The following is a 13968-nucleotide window of genomic DNA, read 5'->3' as shown; positions in this document are numbered from 1 at the left end:
GACATAACGTGGCTATATTTTGATGAAACTTGGTCAATACTTCATTATTTTTTCAATCCAAAACTTCCTCGGTGTGGAAAATAGGTAACTTTAAAGACTAGTCACGTTCAAATTGAGGAAAAACTTTAGTGTAACGGTCGCGGGCGTGCTCGTCATGCGAACGTGCCCGTGCCCGCGGCCGCGCCCACCTGCCATGCCAGTAACTTTTGTCGAGTACTGACTATCATGATGACCAACTGATCCCGGCGGTTTGTGAGTTTACTGAGCTTTATTACTGTTGTTTATAAACTCAGGCAGAACATCAGAACAAGTCTGGATGTATCATTTTATTTTAAGATAGGCTGTAAAGTTAGGATTATGTTAAATCAGCTAACTTTAGCTACCAACAATAACAGTCTGTCTTTATCAAAGACAGGATTACCACTGTGTTGGGGATATCACCACAGTCAACTACGTTAACTTAATGTTGTTTTATTTAACACTCCGCACTTAACACTAGTCGATATTACTAAACTTAGCTATGCCGTTTCCATGGTTACCATGTGTAGTACCTAGATCAGACTCGGTAACGTTACAGAAGAGTAGAGTGTCTCCCTGTCTGAAAAGATCTTTACACTCCGTTTATCATAGCCTGTTATGAATGTATTTGCTGGCATGCTCAGTGGCTTACATTATTCTTTAAGGTCATCTTGTACATATGTACATTTTAATACTGAGAACTGTCTTTGTGGGTTATAGGCTTATGTTATAGTTTTCACATGTACTTGTATGTGAGTTGTGGTGAGCTATGGTTGTGTTAAAATGTTGTTGTTTTTTTTTTTAATTGTCCCCTTCCAGGCTTAAGCAGGCTTAAGCATTCAATAGTCCCAGCAATAAAAGGTATTTTAAAATAATAACTGTATTATTATTGCATGCTAAAGTAAAATTTATGCTTACATCAGAGCAATTGGATTACAACAAAAGAAAATCAAATTAAATCTTTCTTGTGTGTTAAAATTAATTCATCATTATAGTATATTTCATCTTACAGAATATTTTGTGCATATTTTGAATTTCAATTATTTGATGTAATTAGTATTTCTGGACTGTCTCTATAGATACTGTGGGTTCGACTTATAGCCCATCATACCCATTTTCACACTCTCATTTCACAAATGATGGACCAATCATTTCTACTACACAGACAAGAAATTGTAAAAAAGGAGCCTGCTGTACAGACCGTGGTTGAACGATGGCCAGCACTCTTCACAGAGAGACAGGTAAGCTATTTTGATTCTCAACCAATAAAATAATGCAAATCAAAAATAAATTCAAGGTGTGTGGCTAGAAATCCAAACACTTGTTGGAATGTTAATACCTCTGTATTAGATGTAGATTAGGTGTAGATTTCCGCCACCTCTCCATCCCTACCCACCCCTCTCTCTACTTCAAGTGTTTGCTGAGTTTAATAGAATCGCCAGTAAGAATCTTGAAGGAGACTTCTTTGAGGCGCTGGACCAGTACGCGCCACGTTTCATCGAACTCTTCAAAACAAAGAAGGGAACTGTTGGCCAGAAACTCATGGAGCTGATGCAGCACATGAGCTGGATGGTAGGTTCATTTTGCTTTTGATCTGTATGATAGTTCATCAATCAAGTTCTAAATGAGCCGATCCAGACCAACCTGTTTTATTTCCTGTCTTCTTGTGTCTTGCAAATTACTCTGTTAACTGGCCTATTCTCTCTCTGTGTATCATTAGACACCAGACGTGACAGTACTTCGCTCTGTTGTCCTCAAAGGCATTCCCATTTTACTCTGTGATGACTCCAGTGAATTCTACAAGACCTGCTCTGTAAGTACGTGCACATAAGAAAAAGTTTGTCTGCATGAATATAATTTTGTATAGCAATACCTCTACAACTAATCTGAGAGATATGTAAACAGCAAGTAAATAAAAATAAAATTTTCCACATAAACGTTATACACATTCATTAATTTCAAATCTAAGGAGTAGGAGTCTAGGTTGAAAAGTCAGTGTCACTGTTCAAGAATGTATAGACCTTGTTGTATCTCCATAGCTTTAGTTTAATCATACCAAATATATTTTGTTTGCTTTATTGTAACAATCCAGTGTGAAAACATATTTAAAGCCATATTCTCTGATAACATTACAACACTAAAAATAAATGTTTTAGAATAGCATAAATTGCAATGCTGAAGAATGTGTGTCTTTGTAGGATACAACGAGAGACGAGGCCCTAGAATGCATCACTGTTGGTGTGCTGACAGTTGTCAGTGAAGATAGTCCTCATGAGGGTCAAAGCTCAGTGGACCTCCAGCCCATCTCCACTGCCATCATTCTGGAGGGAGGTATTGTAATGGATCATATTAAAAACTTGCCTCAGGCAGTTTGTCTGTTGTTTGGGCTTACATATGCATTGCATTTGGATTACCCAAAATGCATGGCAAATACACTCAACTTCATTCAGACTGTGATGCTTGGACTGGGAAAGAAAAAACTCCCACCAAAACTGTTAACTCTGAAGAACAGTCTTCTGGGTTAGAACAGTAAAGAGCCGTCAGCTGTCAGATAGCACTTTGTAAGCTTTGCAGCCATTAATGTTCTCCTGTTATCAGAGAAAGTTCGATGCTTTCATGCAACTGTTCACGCTTATTTACAATCTCAATTTAAAAAAAAAGAAAAATTCCATTGAAGTCTGTACCATGTTATGCAGGTATGCTAATGGTGGAAATAGAGCTGTTTGCAAAGTGTTGTTAGTTGTTATTAGATGATAATGTCAGAAAAGAACCTAGCAAGGTTGTCCTGTTTACATTTGTGTTTTTGGAAAACGTTTAATAGTTTTAATGTAGTACAAATACAAACCCCAAGGAGTGATGTTTTTCTTTGTGTTGGTTTAATTTTTGGACTGTTCAATTTGGTAAACAAAAGTATTTGTTGTACTTTCAGTTTTTATCAGAAATGCACTGATTTTTCCATGCACTGAAGTCCTGTAGTTATCAGGTGTTTACCTGTTTAATATTGGGAGACTGTTATTAGCTCACAGAAATGTGGTTTTATTTTTTATATTTTTCCATATCATTTTCTACAGTTAAATCAAACAACAACTTTGTTGTTTAGCTGCTGTTTGTACTTGAATGTGCATTGAATAAATGTTGTAATGGAGCTGAATCAACCAAGTGAGTGTTCTTTTAAAGTATATGTTTGTGGTGTGTTTGCCTTTATTAGATAGTAACAGCAAAAATAGATCAGAAATGGGGGAGAGAAAAAAGGCCACAGGTTGGACCCAAACCTGGGCAGCTGCAACAAGGACCCATTCAAGGAAATTGGTTTCTTTAATTTAAGTGAACTTGAAAAATGAGAGCGCAGAACTAAAAGTGTTAAGTTGTAGGTATTTAGTAAATCTAAGTGAGGTTAAATTTATATCAAGCAATCCACACAAAATGAAAAAATTAAGTTAACACAAAGCATGTCTATTAAGTTACATGAACATAAAAAAATGTGTTCGTGGTACTACTTGATTTAGTACTGCACACTTAAAATAAACAAGCTTTTCTAACTCACTAATCTTAAGCTTACTTTGCTTAATTTTTTTGAGGCAATGAGTTTGCATACTTTTTTTAAGTAAGGTCAACTAATTACATTTTACAGTGCAGATATCTTACCAGAAAATGACTTTGGTAGAAGTTGAAGTCACCGTTTAGAAAATTACTTGAGTAAAAGTCTTGAAGTATGTGATATTTATTGTACAGGGTTAGTTCACCCGAGAATAAAAATTCGTCCTTCTTCTACTCAACCTCGAAGCATCCTAGGTGTATGTGACTTTCCCCTTTCAGAATAATCCATTCAAAGTTATATTAAAAATTGTCCTTGCTCTTCCAAGCCTTTAAATGGGGTAAGCGGGTCTTTGTTGACAACTGTTTAGAAGACATGAAATAAAGTGCGCGCATCTGTAATAAAACGTCCTTCACCCTGTAGCGAATCCATGCGATTTTGTAAGATAAATTTTCAGATTTCAAATGTAATAAACAATTTTTTTCACACTTCTGCTGACTGTTGGGAACCGGAAGACATATTGAAAGTAAGTAAATGCAAAATGGAAAAGAAGCAAATATATGTATATATATATATATGTATGTTCATTCACAGCTTGAGTAGCAAGATTGTTCAGTTTTACCTATTTCTTCCATTTTGTATTTTTGGGTAAGAATAAGAAGCACTTCATCTGGTATTTAGTGTCTTTCATTCCAACATAAGAAAACTTATCTGTAATCTTCTGTAATCCTCATCTGAAATAGCATTTAGCCTACACTTTAATGTATTTCAGCAGGGACATGGATGAATTTAACCTGCAGTTGCAGATGCATAAATAGGCTTAATGTTTTGTTTTTAACATAAATGCTGAATACTAATATTTGAAATCATTTAAAACATGACAAAAACAAAATAGTCGAAATGTGAAATTAAAACTGCCAGTAGGTGACAGCAAGTGAATGTTAATGAGTGAGTCATTGAGATTCAGCCGATTCATTCAAACACTGATTCATTCAGAAACAAAGCATTTGACCGTGTTGATGAGTGAACTATTTAATCATTTATTCAACCAATTTGTCAAAAAGCTGATTTATTCCATAAGTAAACACGCAGAACCTGATTTTACCAAGTGAGACATGTTCCTGGGACAACATCTTTGTTGTCCCTGGAACAACATTGTGATTAACCAATCAGATTTGAAGAACCAGTTTATAGATTTTGTGAAGTTTACGCTTAAAATCACTGTTTGGTGCTTGTACATCAGTGTCATTCATCTATCATTTCCTCTGCTTTTAGGGATTACTCATGGTTAAGGTTAGGTTTAGGTGTAGGGATATGATCAAGAATATATTTTTGGAGTAAAATGTTGTTCCAGGGTCAACAAAATATTTTGACCTAGGTACACATCTAACTCAGGACGTGCAAGTAAACACCATTCATTGCTCAGAGATGCAAAACAGTGCTGTGATCTTTGTTTGGAACTATTTTCGTAAGCAAAACTGAGCAAAAAGAAGCAATATTATGTGTAAAATGTAAGTCACTTATTGCTTCACTGAACTTGTATAAAATGATTATTAAATGTGTTTATGCATCTGCATAAAAACGGTACTCTTTGTGCGATAGGCTACAGATTAAGTTAACTAGGCCTACATTAAATTATATAAATACAAAAAGCATAAAGAATAATTTTTTGCCCTCTACAATTTAGAATGCCTGGAATATTGAGTTTTAATAGTGTGCACTCTGTGTGTGATTTGGTGATATTGCCTACTTGATAACATCTGATTGCACATCATTACAACAACGCATACCATATTATCACAGACAATGCTGTATATTGCACACCCCAGCCTCGACTTGAGTGGAAAATTAAATAATCGGCGGTTGTTCACGAGTCTAACTGACCACTGACCACTGATTCATCAAACCTGCTTTCCTGCAGTCTGTTCTTCTGATTATTTGGCAGTAAGTAACGAATATACTTGTATCAAGAGTGAAAGTATACATTTTATTTAGGAAATGTAGTGGAGTAAAAGTAAAAGTTGGCTGAAATATAAAACTCAAGTAAAGTGCAGATACTCCCAAAAAATACTCAAATACTGTAACAAAGTATTTTTACTTCATTACATTACACCACTGGTCACCAGAACACAATTTAAGATATTTTTTATGAAAACCTGGAGGCTTGTGACTGTCTCATAGACTGCCAAGTAAATTACACTGTCAAGGTCCAGAAAAGAATGAAAAGCATAATCAGAATAGTCCATCTGCCATCAGTGGTTCAACTGTAATGTTATGTAGGGACGAGAATACTTTTTGTATGAGAATAAAACAAATATAACGACTTTCTTCAACAAGCCATCTCCTCTGTGTCTTCCCACATCACCGTAACACCATTTTGGAAAACGCCTGCTGAATGCAAACTGCCAAAATATCTCAAATTGTGTTCCGAAGACGAACAAAGCTTTTACGGGTTTGGAACGACCTGGGGGTAAGTGATTAATGACAAAAGTTTCATTTTGGGGTGGAGTATCCCTTGATTTAACTTGGTATGTGCTGATATTCAGTACCACACACTCAGTTGCAGTATGTTTTGAGTTTTGTATCTGAACACAAGGACTGTCAAGCTCTATAAAATCCACATAACTGTAGAACATATATCTATATTAGAAACAGGAGTGATTTATATGCTGATTTCCCTCACTCTATTGCAGAGACGCCTCATGACAAGCCAAGAATATTTGCTCCAAGCACTCCAAGGTGAGAATCTTGGCTCAGCACACGAATCCAGTCTTAGGTTGCAAAAAATCTATACATTTATTCATATAGCTAAGTGTATATGGGCATATAATATAGCACATTTGACCTACTTGGCAGAAATCCCGTGCCATTGTCATTTGCATGCACTTTAAATACTTTTTTTTTTTTTTTATGTGGCATTATATAGAAAGAAAATATTGCATAAAATATGATGCTGTGAAACATTCTCGTAAACTAATCTCGTAAACAAACGATTGCTGCTTAATTGTAATTAACATAATTGATTTAATCTGCCACATAATAAACTGATTTATTTAAATAAAATACAAAATAATTTTTTTTAAACATGTTTTCCAAGTAAAAATGCTTTTACAGTACTACGTGCGGAACATGATTCTGGCAATACAAAAACAATACGTAATTGTTAATAATGAGTGACTGAGATCCTGTTCTTATCAGTGAGTCAACAAGCTACATAGATATTTTTATGGTAATAGCGGTGATGTCATACGGCAACAGGACAATCAAATAAGTAACAATGTGTCACTATGGGAGTGTAACCATGTGAATAGTTACTGTCACCTTTGTTTGCTGGATTTTGCAAGGAAAGGGAAAGATGGAAACACTGTTTAAGATTAATTGTTGTTTCTCCAGCTTGTTTTATAATTATAATTATTTTTATTTTGACTAAAAGGGTGTGGTTTGGTTGAAATGCACTGAAATATCTCCACACTAGCAGCCTATCATGTAAACAGGTTCATGACTTGTTACTACATGCAACCAGGATCCCACATACCGATCCCATCAGCTCTTATCTGACTCAGCTGTTTATGTCTGATTGAGCATTTCATCATGAGAGTGAATCTGACACAATTTGGCAATGCTCTAATTTGATGTTGTGATACTAAATGTACAGATGTCTATGTGTATCTATGTGACGTGTTTTACAACCGTTATTAGCAAAGAAAAACAATATACTGTAGGACTGTATATAGTCATCTTTTATTCATCCTTATGTCATTCCAAACCTTTGTAATCTTCTTTCTGCCATGGCATACAAAACATGACATTTCTGAACAATAAATGTCCATGACCTTCAAAAAAGTAAAAATAAATAAATATAAAATAAAACAAAATAAAATAGTTTGTGATTCCAAGAACACAAAATCGTTCAAATTCATAATAGTGGGCTCAGACTTGTGAACCCGTGAGTTTAACTCACACCAGACAGATCAATTCAACTTAAACCAGACATTACTATAGCTGATTGATTGAAACTACTGACTTCTAAAGAACTGGATACCTAATGTTTCTAGGTTATTCATGTCCATGGGAACTCTTCTATACAATGAAAATGAAAGGAAATGGACGTCAAGCTTTTTTTTTTTTTTTTTTTTGGAGGCAATCAAACAAGCCCCAAGCCCCAAGATCCAAAAAAAAAAAAAAAAAAACCTTGACAGTGATAATGTTCTTTCATTTTCATTGTAGGATAGAATTTCTATTTTTGATGAACTGTTCCTTTAAAAGATTTACGTCACAATTTAAAGGAAAGTGTGCTTTGAAAATGACAAAAATATTAATTGTTGTCAAACAGGTTTCAAAACACTGCCATTGGCTAGACAAAACAATTAGTTTCACCCCAAAATCACTGAACATAAAACTTGTTTGCTGTGTCCCAAACTCTCCCCACTGGTCGAAAAACTATTACTGTGTTGGAAATATTGGGATACTAAAACAAAAAACAAAATTCTCTTTAAAAAACTTTAAAAAAATTGCATTTTGGGTGAACTTTCCATTAACATATTTACACAAAAATGTGAAAGTGTAAGTGTATGTAAATAGTCCCACCCAAACTCACTTGATTGGTTGAAACTGGTTTAATGGGCAGGCAAAATACAAAATACACTGATTTCCCCTTAAAAACAATTCCGAACAAATAGTACCATTCCAAATTCACTCCACTGATTGAAGAACTGTTGCTGTGTTGGAGAGGTTGGGATTACAATTAAAAATAATTGTAATAAAAAAGTCCCACCCACAAGCTCGCTCCACTGGTTGAAAAATGTTGCTGTGTTGGGCAGCTTGGAATTCTCAACAAAACAAACATCAAAACCCCATTGAAAGCAATTCTAATGAAGTAGGCAGTTTCTTTGCCTTCATTAGAAATGCAATTTTTTCCACACCTTTGTTAGGGGCTCACAGAGTGTGAAATCACAATAAGCAAAACAAAACAAAAACGTTTGGCCAGCTTATATTAGTGCACTCCAATGTGCTACATCATTCAACAGAGGTACAAAACAAGTGCTAAACACCATGGGGTTGAAGTCCCGGCAAAGTGACCTCTGAAATGATTAGCCATAGAAATTCTCAACACGTTCCAGAGAACTCCACTGCATTTTTTCTCTTTCTCATTCCGTCTTCCTCTGTAGTCTGAGGTTGTTCCAGGTCTGGGGACCGCCATTGGAAACCGCCACTGGGAACCTATCAAATAAGGAATAGGAACTAATAAAATCAGATGCCAAAACCGCAGGAAGAATAGGGAAAAGTTGCCTATTGAAAAGCCGTCCCAGATTGACTAAAAGTGGCATTGTTGGGCTCTTTTGATGACATCAACAGGGGTAGACTTCCCAATGCGCTCTGTTGACGACCAGGTCAGGTCACGTGCTGCTGAGGGGCACATGGGGTAAAATAGGGAAACTATAGCAGTGCTTCAAGTGCTTCTGGAGCGCTTTGAAGTCAAAGAAAGTGGCCTCATCGATCATTAATTTAAAGGCTCTTACCTCTTTTTCTCTTTCTTTTCACATGCCATTTCCCTGCTCTTGTGTGGAACGGTTACAAAAAATCCTGCCTGAACCCACGCTGCCTGAACCCAAGCTGCCCTAATGAAAGTAAAAACATTTACTAAATGTACTAAATAAATGCTAAATCTATATATATATCTACAGGTATATATATATATATATATATATATATATATATATATACAGTACAGACCAAAAGTTTGGACACACCTTCTCATTCAAAGAGTTTTCTTTATTTTCAATTGTAGAGTCACACTGAAGGCATCAAGGGCTATTTGACCAACAAGGAGAGTGAAGGGGTGCTGCGCCAGATGACCTGGCCTCCACAGTCACCGGACCTGAACCCAATCGAGATGGTTTAGGGGGGAGCTGGACCGCAGACAGAAGGCAAAAGGGCCAACAAGTGCTAAGCATCTCTCGGGGAACTCCTTCAAGACTGTTGGAAGAGCATTTCAGGTGACTACCTCTTGAAGCTCATCAAGAGAATGCCAAGAGTGTGCAAAGCAGTAATCAAAGCAAAAGGTGGCTACTTTGAAGAACCTACAATATGACATATTTTCAGTTGTTTCACACTTTTTTGTTATGTATATAATTCCATATATAATTCCACATGTGTTAATTCATAGTTTTGATGCCTTCAGTGTGAATGTTAAATTTTCATAGTCATGAAAATAAAGAAAACTCTTTGAATGAGAAGGTGTGTCCAAACGTTTGGTCTGTACTGTATATATATATATATATATATATACATATATATATATATATATATATATATATATATATATATATATATATATATATACGCCAAGGGGAAGTCGTGGTGGGAAGTCGTGGCCTAATGGTTAGAGAGTCGGACTCGCAATCGAAGGGTTTATAATATTTATATACTTTTTTTTCGAGGTTTAGTTTTAACACTGCTCTGACAATAAAGTGTCACATGGCAAAGGTCAACACTAGCATACTATAAAAACACAATAATGCAAATAAAGTGAAATTATATAATTAAATTATGCCATACATCTACCTTGGACAGACCAAAAAACTGTTTTCATGTTCTTATGATAGGCTTATGTTCAGTGATGAGGAAATAACACTACACAGGTGCTGGTCATATAATTAGAATATCATCATAAAGTTGATTTATTTCACAAATTCCATTCAAAAAGTGGAACTTGTATATTATATTCATTCATTAACACACAGACTGATATATTTCAAATGTTTGTAATGATTATAACTGACAACTAAGAAAAATCCCAAATTCAGGATCTCAGAAAATTTGAATATAACTTAAGACCAATACAAAGAAAGGATTTTTAGAAATCTTGGCCAACTGAAAAGTATGAAAATGAAAAGTATGAGCATGTACAGCACTCAATACTTAGTTGGGGCTCCTTTAGCCAGAATCACTGCAGCAATGTGACATGGCATGGAGTTGATCAGTCTGTGGCACTGCTCAGGTGTTATGAGAGCCCAGGTTGCTCTGATAGTGGCCTTCAGCTGTTCTGCATTCTTGGGTCTGGCATATCGCATCTTCCTCTTCACAGTGCCCCATAGATTTTCTATGGGGTTAAGGTCAGGCGAGTTTTCTGGCCAATTAAGAACAGGGATACCATGGTCCTTTAACCAGGTACTGGTAGCTTTGGCACTGTGTGCAGGTTCCAAGTCCTGTTGGAAAATGAAATCTGCATCTCCATAAATTTGGTCAGCAGCAGGAAGCATGAAGTGCTCTAAAACTTCTTGGTATATGGCTACATTGACCTTGGACCTCAGAAAACACAGTGGACCAACACCAGCAGCTGACATGGCACCCCAAACCTTCACTGACTGTGGAAAATTTACACTGGACCTCAAGCAACATTGTGTGCCTCTCCTCTCTTCCTTCAGACTCTGGGACCCTGATTTCCAAAGGAAATGCAAAATTTACTTTCATCAGATAACATAACTTTGGACCACTCAGCAGCAGTCAAGTCCTTTTTGGAACGAGACGCTTCTGACGCTGTCTGTTGTTCAAGAGTGGCTTGACACAAGGAATGCAACAGCTGAAACCCATGTCTTGCATACGTCTGTGTGTAGTGGTTCTTGAAGCACTGACTCCAGCTGCAGTCCACTCTTTGTGAATCTCCCCCACATTTTTTAATGGGTTTTGTTTCACAATCCTCTCCAGGGTGCGGTTATCCCTATTGCTTGGAAACTTTTTTTCTACCACATCTTTTCCTTCCTTTCGCCTCTCTATTAATGTGCTTGGACACAGAGCTCTGTGAACAGCCAGCCTTTTTTGCAATGACCGTGTCTTGCCCTCCTTGTGCAAGGTGTCAATGGTCGTCTTTTGGACAACTGTGAAGTCAGCAGTCTTCCCCATGATTGTGTAGCCTACAGAACTAGACTGAGAGACCATTTAATGACCTTTGCAGGTGTTTTGAGTTAATTATCTGATTAGAGTGTGACAGCAGGTGTCTTCAAAATTTACCCTTTAATATTTAACCTGCAATTTTCTGAGATACAGAATTTGGGATTTTCCTTAGTTGTCAGTTATAATCATCAAAATTAAAATAAATAAACACTTGAAATATATCAGTCTTTGTGTGATGAATGAATATAATATACAAGTTTCATTTTTTGAATGGAATTAGTGAAATAAATAAACTTTTTGATGATATTCTAATTATATGACCAGCACCTGTATATTGACTTCTTGCCACTTGGAGCCCAAGACCGGTTGCCCACTGAAGCTATGCAGGGCTGAGCCTGGTCAGTACCTGGATGGGAGACCTCCTGGGAAAACTAGGTTGCTGCTGAAAGAGGTGCTAGTAAGGCCAGCAGGGGGTGCTCATCCTGTCATACCTATCAGATAGGTCCTTCAAAGTATCTTGGAGAGGTGAGGTGTCCAAGTCACAACATCTAACTACTTGGGTGCCTCAGGGCTCAGTTCTTGGACCACTTCTCTTCTCTGTCTACATGACATCATCAGGTCATTAAGAAACATGGCTTTTCATACCACTGCTATCCTGATGAGCCGATGGTAGCTACTCGCATCTCAGCTTGTCTAACAGACATTTCTTCCTGGATGATGGACCATCACCTTCAACTCAACCTTGCCAAGACAGAACTGCTTGTGATTCCAGCAAACCCATCGTTTCATCACAATTTCACCATCAAGGTAGGCACATCAACCACAACTCCTTCAAAAACAACCAGAAGCCTTGGAGTTATGACTGATGATCAGCTGATTTTCTCATACCACATTGCTAAAACTGTCCGATCCTGCAGATTTGCTTTATTCAACATCAAGAAGATCAGACCCTTTCTTTCGAAACATGCAGCACAACTCCTTGTTCAAGCTCTTGTTCTGTCCAGGCTGGACAATTGCAATGCCCTCTTGGCAGGTCTTCCAACCAGTTCTATCAAACCTTTACAATTAATCCAGAATGCGGCAGCAAGATTAATTTTTAATGAGCCAAAAATAATACACGTCACACCTCTGTTTTTATCAATTTGCACTGGCTACCAATAGTTGCTTGCATAAAATTCAAGGCATTGATGTTTGCCTACAAAACCTCTAGAAACTTGCGTTCTAGAAACTTGCGTTCTGCAAGTGAAGGTTGCTTGATTGTGCCATCCCAAAGAAGCACAAAGTCAATTTCACATACTTTTAAATTAAATGTTCCCTCCTGGTGGAATGTCTTCCCCAACTCAATCCGAGCAGCTGAGTCCTTAGCCATCTTTAAGAATCGGCTTAAAACCCATCTCTTCCATCTTTATTTGACCCTCTAACTTTAGCACTCACTATTCTAATTCTATTCTTTAAAAAAAAAAATCTAACTACCTTTCTAATCTTTTTGTATTCTATTTTCTTTTCATTTACTATGCAATCATGTGTGTGTGTGTGTGTGTGTGTGTGTGTGACCTCTAACACTAGCTTGCTCTATTCTTTTTTTCTATTCTATCTGTTTTCTTTTTATTTATTATATTATTTAGAAGCCCTTGCTACATGTACTGTGTCTAACTGAGACTTGTTATAGCACTTATATATCATTGCTCTTTTTGTTGTTTTTGATTGCTTCCACTGTCCTCATTTGTAAGTGGATAAAAGTGCCTGCTTGATGAATAAATGTAAATGTAAATTTAACTAAATGATGCATAATGTAAAATGTATTAGAGAAAATCTGTCCATTTCATATGCGTGGACTAAGTGAATGCTGGTCCAGCTTGTCCAGTGATTGAAGAGTGGACATTAATCACTCCCACACCTCTGCCAAAGACAACATAAGGCTCCTCAGGCAGTGATGTAGCAGGGTGAGACCCTATCAGTTTGTAGACAGTAGCATGTGTGGTCAATGTGATAACAGACACTGAGCTGTCATGCTCTTTACTCACATCAAGAACCGAGTGCAGAATGAAAGCATGTGTGAAGTGGAGGTGCAGGCACTGTCATTGTTTGCTTGTGTGACTCCTGTGGTGCACTGGCATGTCTGATAACTGGCAGGCATGCTGGGAGGATGCTAATTACTTCTTTTCTCAAGAAGACGCGGCTTGCAACAGCTGGAAAGAACAATGATGCCAAACAATAATGAATGAAGCTGTCCACCCACACATCTACAGCTGAGAGCTGAGTGATACATATGCATATAGTGCAACCACTTCATTCTCATCAAGATGAGAAAATGAATAAATTATTATTATTATGACAATAATTGTTATTATTATAAAACAAAAGTTAGTAGCATTAGTAGAAAATGTATAATAATCATCAATATATTATTAACACTAAAATAAATAATAAATTATATAAATTATAAATACATCAAATAAATGATTAATAAACTAAATAAACAAAAATATATATATTTATTAATAAGGCTGGAAAGTTGGAGT

General features: G+C 36.5%; 1 protein-coding gene across 1 annotated transcript; it reads left to right on the top strand.

Moving 5' to 3' along the window:
- The first annotated feature begins 1231 nt into the window (after positions 1-1231).
- On the top strand, positions 1232-3169 carry LOC132131855 (uncharacterized). The gene is made up of 4 exons (XM_059543990.1): positions 1232-1259; positions 1433-1590; positions 1739-1831; positions 2217-3169. The coding sequence occupies exons 1-4, from the start codon at positions 1232-1234 to the stop codon at positions 2541-2543; spliced, it is 606 nt and encodes a 201-aa protein (XP_059399973.1). The 3' UTR covers positions 2544-3169.
- The last annotated feature ends 10799 nt before the right edge of the window (positions 3170-13968 follow it).

This window comes from Carassius carassius, chromosome 48 (genome assembly GCF_963082965.1).
Source record: "Carassius carassius chromosome 48, fCarCar2.1, whole genome shotgun sequence".
Classification (NCBI taxonomy): Eukaryota; Metazoa; Chordata; class Actinopteri; order Cypriniformes; family Cyprinidae; genus Carassius; species Carassius carassius.
The sequence above is the reverse complement of the archived record's forward strand: the minus strand, read 5'-3'. Positions and strand labels throughout refer to the sequence as shown.

Coding starts and splice junctions, on each gene's coding strand:
- LOC132131855 (XM_059543990.1), top strand. CDS start 1,232: ATGGCCAGCACTCTTCACAGAGAGACAG. Junction 1,260..1,432: donor CACTCTTCACAGAGAGACAG/GTAAGCTATTTT, acceptor CTCTACTTCAAG/TGTTTGCTGAGTTTAATAGA. Junction 1,591..1,738: donor TGCAGCACATGAGCTGGATG/GTAGGTTCATTT, acceptor GTGTATCATTAG/ACACCAGACGTGACAGTACT.